This window comes from Bactrocera tryoni, chromosome 5, assembly GCF_016617805.1.
Source record: "Bactrocera tryoni isolate S06 chromosome 5, CSIRO_BtryS06_freeze2, whole genome shotgun sequence".
NCBI classification, from domain to species: domain Eukaryota; kingdom Metazoa; phylum Arthropoda; class Insecta; order Diptera; family Tephritidae; genus Bactrocera; species Bactrocera tryoni.
Window position 1 is genome coordinate 68768086 of NC_052503.1, and position 15196 is coordinate 68783281.

Here is a 15196-nt window from a genome sequence, read left to right on the forward strand (position 1 = left end):
CTTGACCACAGAGGCTAAGCGCTATTCCAGCAGCTTGAAAGGCCGCCTAAGGCCTGACTGCGCGCATTATATCTCAGCTCTTACTCAAGCAGCCATTTTCGATCCGTCCATGTAGAAGTTGAAAGTACCGCCCTGAGTCGCATGCGTCTACGCCATCCACCCTCTATTAGCGTGACCTGAAACCTACTACCCCAGAAAAGGAGGTGCATATGTGCGGGAGGTAAGCTGCTATAGAAAAATTAGTAGAACAAAATTCTTGGAAAAATAACATTAAGGATCCGATTTTTCCGAGTTTTTTTAAGTTCAAAACACCAATAATGCTAGATCACGTCGCAGTTAATGAAAATAAGAACTTTCAACAGTGACATTTGAAGTTCACAAATATGTAAATGTGTGTTTGATCAAACTGCAGAGTTGCTTCCGTTTTCACTCGAGCTATTGTGTGCTAAAAAGGCTGAAACAATTTATTTCTGCTACCTTTATTGAACTTTGATATTAAACCAATTTTATAATAACACTGTAGATCAATTACCAAGAACTTTCATGGCTCCTACTCATTTCCTCAAGTTAGAATTCTTCTAGTTAGATAAATCCCACAATAACCGTAGCTTTACCCAAAAATCCAAAAACTCAACTCATAGAGAGAGAGTGCCACGCTTACAAGTGTTTAATGAGTAACTCCACTCCCAGTATTAAGAGGCATATGAGATATGAGAAAACCAGCATTAGAAAGAGCGGTGCCGCATATTCCATGCCCACTGCGAAGAGATAGTTAGTCGGTACGCAATTCAATTTATTTCTAACCCAGTAGCGTCGATGCTTATGGAAAACGCCCGTCTCCAACATGCGTATGGCGCTTAGAAAAAAATTTGAATTTTTATAATAGTTCTAAAAATGTTATATAATACAAAAATTAATATACCGTAAGCGCGTTAGTTCTTTATATGAAGAGTTCTTGTGCAGCTGCGTGAAGAGACTTTTATCTGGACGCAAATTGACCTGGTTCAGATCACAAATCTGATGAGGTAGGAAATTTCGCTCCAAAAACGGGTAAGCATATGAAGTCTCAAGCACAAAAACAAAACCAGGTTCATCACGTACGCGTAAAACACCCTCTTCTAACGGAATCCAGACTTTTTGCGGATTTTTACTCAACTCAATTTTGCGATACACAAATCGACGCACATCGGGCAGCTGGGAGCCCTAAAACAGGAATGTGTAAAATTTTATAAACAATTTACAAAAGATACCACTTACATTCAAATAGACATATGTGTAGGGCAAGGGCTCCAAGCCAACCGGCAAAGCACTATCAGCCAACTGACCCAATGTTTTAATATCGGATTTCGGCGGTGTTCCAAGCAGTGTTGAAAGCAAAATCGAGGTGTAGTAGTTATATACTATGAAAGTGGCAAAGTAGAGTGAAAAATAGGCCATACGTCCACCCGCCGAAGAGGGTACAATACTACTGCCCTGATAACAAGCCGAGCCGAATGCCAATAGCACTGTCGCCAGCAACGAGGGCTTATAAGGTAAATGGGTGCGCAGGTTACATAACTCCAAAGCAAAAATGCGCCACAAAAGCACTGCTACCAATAACAACAGTATGATGAATACGAGCCAAACCGTGCCATCGAAAGGTTGCAAAAATGCTTCACCTTTTATGCTGGAACTGTGCGGCGTACGAAAGAGGCAAACCGAACTAAAGCCACCGGTTTCGATAAGTGGTGAGACGTGTTTAATACGCTCTGCTGTGCTGAGAAAAGGTGTTGATAAAAAGTCGGCTTCACCTGTTACCAAGTCGCCAACACCACCGCCGTAAGTTTCATTGATGCCCCAGTGAGAGCGAAAGGTATAACGCATTCTAAGGTTAATGAGAGTGAAAGAGTAAGATAAAAATACAAATTGAGAGAGAAATTTAAAGAGAGAGTGACGAAGAAAGGGTGAAATGTAAATTGAGAGAGTTACATCAAAATAAAAATAAATTAAGTGAGACTTATTTAAGGAGAGAGTTATAAATCAAGAGCGAAAGCAAAAAATAAATGTATATTGAACGGCTCTATAACTATTGTTTCCAGCACATTATCTAATACTTACTTGCAACCGAATAAATCTTTATAGATCAACAAAATTCGAAATCCAAAACGAGCTATCGGATCTACATTCGAATTATTCTCAGACGTGAGGAAATCAATAAGCATCGGCACCGGTGTACTCAATGGTAATTTAGTGACCTGTAATGAGATTAGAAATAACATAGGATTCTTGCTGAATGATCAGTTCTGTCGCATACCACCACAGACACACGCATTGTTATGTCAGGCATTTTGTCTCGATTGCCATACTTGGAGCGCTTATGTAGTCCAGAAAGATAACGTTTTACATAACATGTTTTCATATTGCATTTAACTTCACAATCAACCGTCATATTCAGTTTACCACCTAAAAAGTACCCGTTATTGTAGACATCGTATTTTACAAATGAGGTCAGGTTCACGTGGGTAAACGCGCCGAGTAGTGTTGGCTTCAAGATGGCATAAGTAAGCTCTGCATCCACGCCAATATTGGCATCATCGAAGAGTCGTTTGAAATTAAGTAGATCTGCTGTATGATCGTAGAGCAGCCATTTGTAGTGTCCATTGTAGAGACGGCTATGATTAAGCTGTAGAATAGAGAGGAATATTGTTATGTTTTGCTGAAAGATTTGTTTGAAAAGGAAAAAACTTGCTGTCAGAAGATCAGAACAAGAACTGTTTGACTTCTTAGCTTCTACTTATACAAAAAGCGGTACCATAACCCAAATCTAATTTACAAAATACAGAAGCATGGCTGAAATTTCAAAAATTGTATGTTTTGCCGCCGAAATCCATTTTATGATACTCTGAACTGGAAACGTTGAATTCGCGGAAAACGTAGTAGACTGTATAAAATATACACATATACTATGATCTAATGATCAGCGTGACGAGTTGAGATGATTTTGCCATGTCCGACTGTCTACATATACGTGAACAAACCTCTCAGTTTCAGGGATATCACATTAAATTTTTGCACAATTCTTTTTGTCCTCAAGAAGTTGCTTATTTGTCGTCGGAAACAGCTACCGGACCTCTATAGTATATAACTACCATATAAACTGAGAGATGCAAATTAAGTTCTTGTAAGGAAAAAACGAATTTAGGTGATGAGGTATCTTCACGATATTTGGCATGGATTATTTTTAAGAAATTGTTCAGATCGGTTCACTATAGATAGCTGCCATACAAACTGAACGATCAAAATTAAGATCTTATATGAAAACTTTCTTATATGTCACTAAGTGTCTCCCGAAAACATAGTTCAATAGTACTTTTCAGTTTTGGCTGACGCGAAAATATTCTTTCCTGCGGGTGTAATCGGGTATGGTCATGCTTCTCGGTAAGCAATTACAGTCGTAGAGCTTCACCCAATTCCTACATTCACCGCGCACCCTGGAACCGCCTAGCGAGGTTGTGCGATGGGTTTGGGACCCATCACGTAGAAGTCACTTCCACTGAAAATGAAACAACAGCTTCGGATGAAAGACCCCACTTTTGATGACGACCACAGCAAACGTAATAAAGACTACGATATAAGGGCACGCACCTGGAATGACCGGTCTCGTAATTAAATCGCAAATGAAAAGGCTGACATCACCGCCATCCAAGAAATGCGTCGGGCGAGACAAGGACAGAGGCAAGTAGGTCCTTGCAACATTTACTACAGTGGCCATATAAAGAAACGCAAAATTCGTTGTAGGATTTATGGTAGGAGAAAGCCTGAGTCGCCGAGTCCTGGGATACACTCCAAGCGTGTAGCTGCAACCCGCATCAGAGCAAAAACGGCTTTTTACTCGACTTGCACTCCTGCTCTCTGAGAGCATTCATTTGCAACTTGGTATAAGCGAACTGTGAGGCGGCATTTCAAGCTCATTGCGAACAGCTACAAGTGAAACCATTAGTTTTCGATAAATCAGCTGGAGCGATGAGGATTATCGCCTCGCAGTAGAAAGAAAGTGGACAACCTACCTCGCAATAGATACCGAGAGTTGAAGAGGGAAGCCATACGCATTTGCAGACAAAAAAAGAAGGAGCCCGAAATGTGTAAGTATGAAGTGCTTGAGAAGGACAAATACCCGCCTGATGATCAACAATGCGACAAGGGCGGTATCAGTTTCTTTCCAAGGTATAATCAAATGCAAGCATGCGCGACATACGTATGCACTGTCCAATCCACAAAAGGGGACCCCACAATCTGTGCCAATTACCTTGGGAAAAGTCTCCTTAATAACGCTTATGTGGTTTTATCGAGTGTAGTATTTGAAAGACTGAAACTCATCCTCAATAAACTGATTAGACCTTATTAAAGAAGCTTTAGATCTGAAAAATCTATTACCGACCAGATTTTAACCATGCGGTAAATCCTGGAAAAGACCCGTGAAAAGAAGATCGATACACACCACCTCTTCGTCGATTTTAAGACCCCCCGCAAAACTAATACGGTACGTTGAGCTCCGTAAGGATCGGGAAGAAGTCTTTCGATACCAAGCGAGGTTTCAGATAGCTGTCGTGCGACTTCTTCAATCTATTGCTTGAGAAAATAATACGAGCTGCAGAGTTAAATAGAGAAGGTACAATCTTTTATAAGAGTGTATAAGTTCTCTATATATACTATAATACTTGGGTACCTTTCTTAAAACAATATTATATCCATTTATATAGTCTATATACATAATTACTCTTTTATAAAGAGTATAACTCGCTTACTTACGATACTCAATACTTGCTCCGCTCTTTTGCAATTCATATCAAAATATACACCCAATCCTGGCCGCTTATGTAGTAAGTAACGGTATTCAAAGTCGCTTGATATATCGATCGTTTCGACATTCACAAATCTAGAATACAATGAGTGCTCGTTCACCATTTTTGAAAAGTCACATTGAGCTGGAACGGAAATTAAAATAATGCGCAAGAAAAAAGGTAATCTAAGAGCGAATCAATAATTAATATGAACTTCACAAACTTGAAACGTAAAAGAATTTACTAATTAGACTACTAATTAGACTTACTTTGCAAACTCCAACAGTTCAGCACAACAATGGAATTAATATTCGCATTTAGAAAATGATGAAGAATAAAATTCAAGAGTAGTTGCTCCATTTTGATGATCAAACTTATGGTGCGTGGGTTTTATAGCTACTATTGGCGTTACAAGCAGGCGAGCCTATTTATTTGAGACCAAAGGCCTGCGTTAATAGCGAAAATTATTTTAATTTAATTATAATTCTGCTATTTATTTTTTATTTACAAAAAAGGTCAGATTTTTAACTAAATTGCAGTGTAGACAAATCAAATTGTTTAAGCAAATAAATAGGATAATCACTCAATTAGTGCTAACAATTGCGCTCAATAGGCTTAAAAGTTATTAGTTGTTAAACAATGGTAAATTAACCCTTCGAGGAAGCTGATGCTTTTCTAAAAAATAGCTATAAAGTTATGTATTAGCAATATCATATGTCAATTATTATAAGCTAATTTGAAAACAGGAGAATATTAATCGATACTAATGAAGACCCCAAGAGCTAATGTATTTCCAATGGCTTACCGCTAAGCTCGGTTCTAGACCCCCCTTCTACGGAACTTAATGTAGCAGTGGCTAAACACCAAGTGACCTCCAGAGCAAATGCAATGAGTGCATAAACGGTCTGCGCATGGGTTCTCCTCAAAGAGTTTAGAATAGGCTGAACAAAAGACAAGTGTTTCTCATAGAAAAGCGGAGGAAAAGAGGGAAACTATATCTCTCAGCATAGAGGATTGTGAAATTCATTCACAGCCACAACTAAAATATCTGGAGTAATAATAGACTTAAAGCTCAAGTTTAGGGATCACCTAGAATACACTGCAGGAAAAGCGAATAAAATCCTAAACGCTTTACCAAAAATGATGGCAAATAAAGACTGTGTGCATTCCAGCCGCAAGTAGTGCCGCTGAAGTAATAGATAGGGTGTTAACCATTGACATCCAGAGTGACGAATACGAGCGGGTATTCAAGTTTTGAGACGGCTCTAATAGAAGTCAAAAGAAAAGAGTAAGTCAAAAGCTTAACAATATGGCAACAGCGCTGGTAAACCTCACTCAAAGGACCGTAGACCGACAGAAAGATAACGGACATTCATTCGTGGATAGACAGACAACATGGGGACCTGAATTTTTACCTAACCCAGTTCATAAGTGGACATGGGTGCTTTTAAAGCTACCTGTACAGATTCCAACACGACATTAGTCCGAATAGTTTGAGTTTTTCAGAGTGCTTTGAAGACTCTCTTCTACTTTTCATCTTTTTCTTGCCCTCGCTTTTTAACTACAAGGGAAAAACATAAAACTACACTCGACGGTAGTTTTAGGGTGAAAATTTTGAGGAGATTTATGTGTCAGTCCATTGAGAACTGGAAATTCGTCAGCGAAGCAGCAGCCCCAATCATGACAAAACTGAGACATATAGAGCAGATTAGGTGTCCGCCAGTAAGTGCCACAGAGAAGGCTTAAATGTCTTATCACTCCCAAGAAGTAATACTTAATCAGGTGGTTGCGTGGGAGAGATATAAGATAGGTGCAAGTTAGGTTTAGCCGATTTTTGAAGTTCCGCATTCCAGCTTTTGATGCTTCCCTATGGCTTGATATCACAAAAGACTGGCAAAGCACTCAGATTTGTTTCAACCAAAACACTTGACATTAAAAACAACGCGTTGTGAAACCCTGATAGTTAATGGAAGGCTGATACTCTACTAGATTTAAGTTAAAAAGTCCTGATTTTGAAAGCTAATACTTTCACAAGGTTAAAGTCCCTAACTAACTGCTTAATGCAACATATTTACTGGATCGACGTTTATTATATTTATAATAACTAAAATGTCGAAATAATCAGCATTACTTGGTAAATTAGAATCCATATTAATTTAGTTCCTTTAATAATTTAGGGAATAAGTAAAGCTAGTTTACCTAATTTTAAATAAAAATTATTTAAAGATTCATTTCAGCAATAAAATATACTCCTCAGCAAATCCATCAGCCGACTATTATATTCGATTTCACTACTATCTTTTAAAAGCACAAAAGTATGTAAAGGGTTAAGTTTGCTCAACACTGATTAGTAATGAAAATGTCAATATGGATATTGCACTAATTTCTTCAACTTTGATTGATGGGTTATAACGCACGCACAATGATTTAAGTGCAGTCGATAACTGTAAGGGAACTTTATGTATTTATACCGAAAATTATAGTTGAAACGTACTAGCTCGTTTAAACCAATATCTATTCAAAAAAAATATTTGCTATTTTTTCTTTTGTCACTGATCTGTCATTGATCATTGTCATTGATTGGTTACTAATTTCTCAATGAATGAATGTAGAAAGTTTCACAAGATACACATGTAGCATTCTCATTTAAATAAATTTAAATATATGTATTATGGGAGGTTGTTGATAAGAATAAGCATAAAGGTATAATAGTATTTGAACGCTGTTAGAAAGCGCAGTATACTCAACGCACTATTTAAAGTCTCTTGTAAGAATGAAACTTGAATTGAAACAATTCGTTCAACTTTACTGTTTTTACCGATGAGAGACATTTCCAGCTTAATTGATATGCAAACAAGCAGCTGAAGAAGAGTGAGATTCAAGAGCTGGCATTTCATCAAGAAAAAAACAATAGTTTGGTGTGGTTTTAAGGCCGGTGGCGACCGCTTAGCTTAATATTTGTAGGAATGTCAATTTGGCAAATAGCATTAAGGCACACACACTAGGAAGGATATTGTTGATGACAGATATATTATTTTTTAAACTCGTATTCATATACACTTTCGAACATAAAAACAGCAAGGTTTTTTAAATTTTCGTTAGATTCAAATAGTTATACTTAAAATAAACAACGAAAAGTATTTTTTGAAGTGTAATTAATTATAATTTCTTTTTTTTTTAATATAATATGTATTCAATTCATTAAAATCCTTGGAAACAATGCGTTCCAATCACATCCATAGCATTTCCAGATTGACTGCATCTGAAACCAATAATTAAATTAAATTATTATTTCTTCTTTTTTATTAAATTTATAAATTTTAATTCTTGTCTTACCATTTTCTTTTAAGTTACTTTAAAAGTGCAATCGAAAATTTAATAAAAAATACACACAGCCATAAAAAGTATGTTTCCTAAAAGTTGTATATAGATACTATTTTCTACAAAAATATAGAATAAATGCAAATTTAAAATAATATTGTTAACTAGCTTACGTATCTATAAAGTAATTCATTTAAATTTCACTTACAACTGAAGTTTTAGAAAAACTTAACTCGATTGCCATGCTATGAAGGCATATTATGGCTCTCATATCAAAGTTGGTCATGGCGTATACGTAATTTCAAATATGTTTGCTGTCATTCAGCTTATTTATATTTCATATGCATGTGTTGAAAAGAGTTTGTTATATGAACTGATACAATAATTTGACATGTTAATTTGGAAAAATACTATATTGTCACCTAAAATGCAAAATAAGGTAACATCAATTTTCATAAGTTTACAGGCGAAGGAAAAACGATATAATAGAAACCACTCATATTCAAACATAATTGAGTTTTGATTATAAAATGGTTATATACTGGTTAAGTATTAGTTATATATTGGTTATATCTGAGAACGTAAGCTGAAAAGTTTTCCATACAAGCCCCTGATTCCGATCGTTCGGTTTGTATGGCAGTTATATGCTATAGTAAGCCGATCTGAACAATTTCTTCGAAGATTACACTGTTGCTTTAGAAAATAATCTATACCAAATTTCGTGAATATATCTTGTCAAATGCAAAAGTTTTCCATACAAGAACTTTTTTCCGATCGTTCAGTTTGTATGGCAGCTATATGCTATAGTGAGTGGATCTGAACAATTTCTTCGGATATTACATTGTTGGCTTAAAAAATAACCTGTGCCAACTTTTGTGAAGATACATTGTCAAATGTGAAAGCTTTCCATACAAGAACTTGATTCCGATCGTTCAGTTTGTATGGCAGCTATATGTTATAGTGGTCCGATATCGGTAGTTCCGACAAATGATCAACTTCTTGAAGAGAAAATGACGTTTGCAAAATTTCAAAACGATATCTTAAAAACTGAGGGACTAGTTCGTATGTATACAGACGGACGGGCAGACGGACATGGCTAAATCGACTCAGCTCAACAACTAATCATTTATATATATCCTTTACCAACTTCGTGACAAACTTAATATACCCTGTTCGGGGTATAAAAAGGAAGCATAAATGTAGGCGTTAATTGTATTTGAGATTGCAATTATGCACAAAAAAAGCAAAAATATATAAAAATTATAAACAAAGTAGTAATTAAAAATCCAGTAGCGCCAATTGTATACTTGTCTGTTTGTATGAATAAATCATACTCAAGTTTTCATTCTTGAACCACTAAATACAAAATCTTAAATGCAATCGTAAGATTTTATTTCGAAATTTCACAAAGAACAAACTATGAGGCGTGAAATGCACTTTATCTTTTCTAATACTTTTAATAATATTTCAAATATTTCAAACCAAGCATTTCCTAATTTAAACAGATATGTAAGCTTTTTAGACAGTTTCTACTCATTGTGCCAATTTTCACCAAACAATATATTCTCCAATCTCACTTTCCGTTCTGCCCAATATTTTTTATGCAAAATTTCCAACAATAATATAATAAGCACCAAAATATATGTACAAGCCAGCAACATAAATAATGGCGCCATGTACTCCATGCCAACTTCAACAATGAAATTGCTATCGAAACACTCCAAAGTGGTCTGCACCCAGTAACGGTGTAACTTCAAATTGACGCCTGTCTCCAGAATGCGTATAACTCTACAAATTATTAAAATAAATAAAAATAATTAAGTTTGGAATTGAGCTATATTATTTTTTTGTTTACTTTTGCCTGGCAATCTCTTTGAAGCTGGAGTTCTTATGCACTGCGCTGTATAGACTCTTCTCGGGACGAAAGAGAATTTCGTTCAGGTCACAAATTTCATAGGGTTTATAATAACGTTTGACGAGCAGAAAACCAGTAGAGGCTTCAAAGCCAAAAACGAAACCCGGTTGATCACGCACACGCAGTATGCCTTTCTCCAAAGGCATCCAAATGGCTTTCGGATTGGGTACAGAGTCTATTTTGTGTTTGAAGCGGCGTACTTCCGGTAGCAGAGAATTCTATGCGATTGAAAGTGCATCATTTATTTATACAAATATTTAGAATTGTTAGCTACTAACATTCAAATAGGTCAGCGTGAATGGCAATGGCTCCAAGCCGATTTCTAAGGAGCTATCAGCGAGCTGACCCATTGTCTTGATGTCGGACTTGACCGGCGAGCCAAGCAGCGATGAAACCACAATAGACGTGTAATAGTTGTACATGAGAAAAGTTAATAAATACAATGTATAGAATACCATACGCCCACCCATGGAACCCGGTACCATATCACTACCCTGACTGCAAGCGGAACCAAAGGAAATGAGAAAAGTAGCCAGGAGCGAAGGCATATAATCGATATAACGTTTGTACATGCGATAACGCTCCAATCTGAAGATGCTCCATAAAACTATAGCCGTTAGTAGTAGCAGTAAAGCAAAGAGCAGCCAGACGGTGGTGTTGAAAGGTTTCAAGAAAACGTCACCCTGTATGCCGGAATTACGTGGCGTACGAAATAGACAGATCGAACGAAAGGACGAGGTCTCAGCAGTTATTGTGAAGAATTCCATGCGTGGTAGTGTCGGTATAAACGGTGTAGATATGAAATCAGCGCTTTGCACGGCCAAGGCACCAATAAGGCCGCCATGTGTTTCATTGATCGTCCAGCGATTGACAAATGTGTGGTTTACTCTGAGTTGAAAAAGAGGGGAGAGAGAGTTGGAGAGTGGGAAATAGATGTAGATATTGATATTGAAATTGATATTGATTTTGATATTGATGTTGATATTGATATTGATATTGATATTGATATTGATATTGATATTGATATTGATATTGATATTGATATTGATGTTGATATTGATATTGATATTGATATTGATATTGATATTGATATTGATATTGATATTGATATTGATATTGATATTGATATTGATATTGATATTGATATTGATATTGATATTGATATTGATATTGATATTGATATTGATATTGATATTGATATTGATATTGATATTGATATTGATATTGATATTGATATTGATATTGATATTGATATTGATATTGATATTGATATTGATATTGATATTGATATTGATATTGATATTGATATTGATATTGATATGGATATTGATATTGATATTGATATTGATATTGATATTGATATTGTTATTGATATTGATATTGATATGGATATTGATATTCATATTGGATAAATAATAATAGACATCAAGATAATAAGAGCGAGATTGTGAAAGAGAGCGTTTAAAAAGAGAAGAGATAACTTGTTTCCAAGTTTTAAGCTAAGTCCGTTTCTGACTTACTTGCAACCTAACACATCTACCAAAATCGATAGCGCCTGAAAACCGAAACGTGCTATAGCATCATAGTTGGTGCCATTAACCGAACGCAGAAAAGCAAATATCTCCTCGGGTGTACTAGTTAAAGGCACTTTTGTGACCTGCAATTAAATATTGCTTAAAAACTCATTAAATTTTGTACTCATCGTACTTACCACCACAGTTAAACGCAGTGTGGCATCATGCAATCTATTCCTGTTACCATATTTGTTGCGCAAATGTAATTTCGAGAGATATTTATTGACAAAGCACTCTTCGTCATCGCAATATATTTCACGATCCAGAGTCATATTCAATTTGGCACCATAATAAAAGCCATTGTTGTAAACATCATAGAGCGTGTAGCTAGAGAAGGCTGTGCTATTCCAGTCAGCTTCTAGATTATTCAAAAATGCGTAGGTGATTTCGGCATCAACAGCAAGATTCAGACGCTTGAAGAGCGCGCGAAAGTATGTTACATTAGCGAAGTGATCGTAAATCAACCAGAAGAAATGGTCACTGAAAAGGCGCTCCTGGCTGGCCTGCAGGAATAGAAAATATTAAGAGAGGAAGAGAAAAAGGCAGCTAACGTTAACTATATTGTTATATTAAAAGTAACAAAATTAGATAAGTTAAATTAGTGTCCAGCCTAAAGGTAGGCAACAAGTAATAAGTAAGTTACGTCTCTGAAATGTTTATTATTCACTTTTTAAACAAAATCTGGACATCTCTAAGATCTCAGAGTCAGTTATAACTGTGTGAGAGACCTAAGACCTTTTTTTTTGAATGTGTGGATAGAAAACATCTGCCAGTTAAGTTCTGGTTAACTTAACCAAGACTACTTCTTTCGGTAAAGAACCTTTATAATTGTGTGAGAGACTTAAGACCTTGTCTGGTTAGCAACTATCTGTCAGTTCAGTTTTGGTTAACTTAACCAAGACTACTTCTTTCGGTAAAGAACCTTTATACCTGTGTTAGAGACTTAGTGTCATTTTTCAATGCCTGGTTAGCAAACATCTGACTGTTGAATTCTGGTTCACTTAACCAAGACTACTTCTTGCTGTGAAGCGCCTTGTTTTTTAACCAGAACTTAACTGATAGTTGGCTGCTAACCTGACATTGAAAAAAAAAACAGTCTTTAAAAGTTAAAAAAGGTAAGGAAAATGAAGCGTAATGCAAACTAAAAGGGATGATTCTTTAAAACTAGTTATCAGAGGCAGTGAACCAAAATTAAAATCACACTTACAATATTCAGAAGTTCCTCGGCGCTGTCACAATTCAAATCCATAAAGATGCCCATAGTTGGCTTTTTACCAATTAATCGGTACTCTATGCCTCGTATAGCCTTAGAATCATTCAGATTAATGTAGTCGATATAAAACGAGTTCTCAGCGGCTAATTTGTAAAAAGCTAGTTGGGCTAAAATATCAGAAAAACAAATAAATTAAGTTAGTTTGAGAAAATATTCGAAATCAAATGGTTATACGAGTATACACGATAAAATGATTCAAGTGATTAATTTATCAATGCATATTGATTTCATTTGGCGTCTGAAGCACATCGGCAGCTCCAAAAACCTGCCGAGGACCTTCCCCAAGTGAAACAATACAATATATCGTGATCGATTTAGTCTCTCCTTCAAAGCTGGTTATTTCGATATTAAGCTCCGTACGAGTGAAGGAAGACTAAAAACCTTCGAAGACGCTCTTTAATGAGGATGCGTGTCAAACGCAAGAAAGCTACAGCATTGGGAGTCACCCTTCAAGCCATTTCAAAGCAACTGCATGCGCTGGGAATAATTCTATAACAAGAAACCTTATGATTTGAAGCCAAAGTGCCTTGACCGTCGCCTTTTCACCTGCGAACAATTGGTCCTACAGTAACAGAAAAATGCTTTTCTTCATCGAATCGTAACTGGTGATGAAAAGGGGATAAATTACAACAATTTAAAGAAAAGGAAGTTTCGTAGCCTCAGTTCACGCTGAGAAAGTTATACTGTGTATTATATGGTACAAGGCTGGCTTTATTTACTATAAGCTGCTGAAGCCAGCAATGAAAAATGGTGTCACCTTCAATTGTTGCGATTAAGCCGAACCCTTAGCGAAAAGCGGCCTCAATACTAGCAAAGGCACGAAAAAGTGTGTTAAAACTTAGCTGGAAACGTTTAAATAGGAAGTTCTGCCCTACGCGTTATATTCCACAGATATTGCCCAATCCGAATATTATTTATCCCGTTCGATGACATATAGTCTAGCTCAGAAGCAGTTCCATTCCCTAAACGATCGTAAAATGGCTTGATTCTTGGATAGCATCACAAGAGGGACATTTTTACCGTTATGGTATTCGAACTATGCCAGAAATATGGAAAAAAGATATGACCATCGACATACAATATTTCGAGTAATTTATTTGTAACAATTTCTTTACAATAAAATTGAATTGTTATTATAAAACAAAAAACAGTGGGAACTTAATTACGCACCAAATAAATATTTTTTTTTTTAAATCTTAGAACACTTCAAGATACATATGTATATTCGCTAATATTGAAAATGATAAATTAGAAAATTATTTCACCGCTTAATGCCATTTTTTACGAAACGTTCAAGATTTCCTACCATGTTTCACAAACAGGCATTCATATTTTTCTAAATGTTGAGATCACTTTTGAAATTAGTTATTAATGTTTTTAATCGCTTAAACTTCAAGTTATACATATTTCGACTTACTTTGCATATCCCAACAGTTGAAGGACACCAACGTCTTCATATTGAGTTTTAAAAAATAATATATAATTAAATTGAAGAGCTTCAAGTCCATTGCAAATCGCCAGTATATGTAATCAAATGAGAATTTTTGAAAAATTTGTAAAGGATTAGTTTGCTAGCAGTTCGGTTTGGCTATTTATATAGAATATTTTTTTTTTAGTTAACGGTATAAAAAATTCTTTCGTTGTATAATTGTCATATCCAGCTGTCACTGTGACACGGAAACTGGCATAATTGTCAACTGAATTTTTAACGAGCTGACATATGTTGACACCGTAATTGGCCATTGAAGGAGATGTGAGCATAAAATTTTAAGTGTGTAACCAACAGGTGAAATATAGCCATATATAGAGTGGGAGGTTATGATATGGTAAATACAATATTGGATCTACAACTTTATTTGTGTGGTCTGCACGGCATAGAAGACATTTTGGGTTACAATGTCCTTCCCTTCCCTCGGTGTGAGGGCACAAATCAGCGAAATATTGAATAGCTTCGCTCTCTCCAATCACGTATCCCACACCGAATTTGCGCTCCTTTATATGACCACTGTAGTAAATGTCACAAGGGCTTACTCGAATTTCTTGGACGGCGGTGATGTCGGCCTTTATTTTCACGAGGACATCAACCAGCTGGGCAGCTGCAGCTTGCCAATTAAGTGAACGTACATTTCAGGTGCATGCCTTTAATTAGTAATCCTTAACACATTTGCTGCGATCGTCATCAAAAGTGGGGTTTCTCATTCGTGGCTGTTGTTTCCTTTTCATTTGCGGGGCGTGTTTTACGTTTTTTCCCAAGCCTAGCGCACAACCCTGGGGAGGAATGTTTTGCCTTCTC

General features: G+C 36.1%; 1 protein-coding gene across 1 annotated transcript; it reads right to left on the reverse strand.

The window, feature by feature from the left end:
- Positions 1 to 473: 473 nt before the first annotated feature.
- Positions 474 to 14442, reverse strand: LOC120778403. The gene is made up of 14 exons (XM_040110187.1): positions 14321 to 14442; positions 12838 to 13010; positions 11768 to 12133; positions 11577 to 11713; positions 10335 to 10944; positions 9997 to 10274; positions 9675 to 9929; positions 5090 to 5211; positions 4789 to 4964; positions 2294 to 2662; positions 2098 to 2234; positions 1258 to 1864; positions 923 to 1203; positions 474 to 856 (listed from the first exon to the last, which is right to left on the reverse strand). The coding sequence occupies exons 1-14, from the start codon at positions 14409 to 14411 to the stop codon at positions 658 to 660; spliced, it is 3801 nt and encodes a 1266-aa protein (XP_039966121.1). The 5' UTR covers positions 14412 to 14442; the 3' UTR covers positions 474 to 657.
- Between the last annotated feature and the right edge of the window lie 754 nt (positions 14443 to 15196).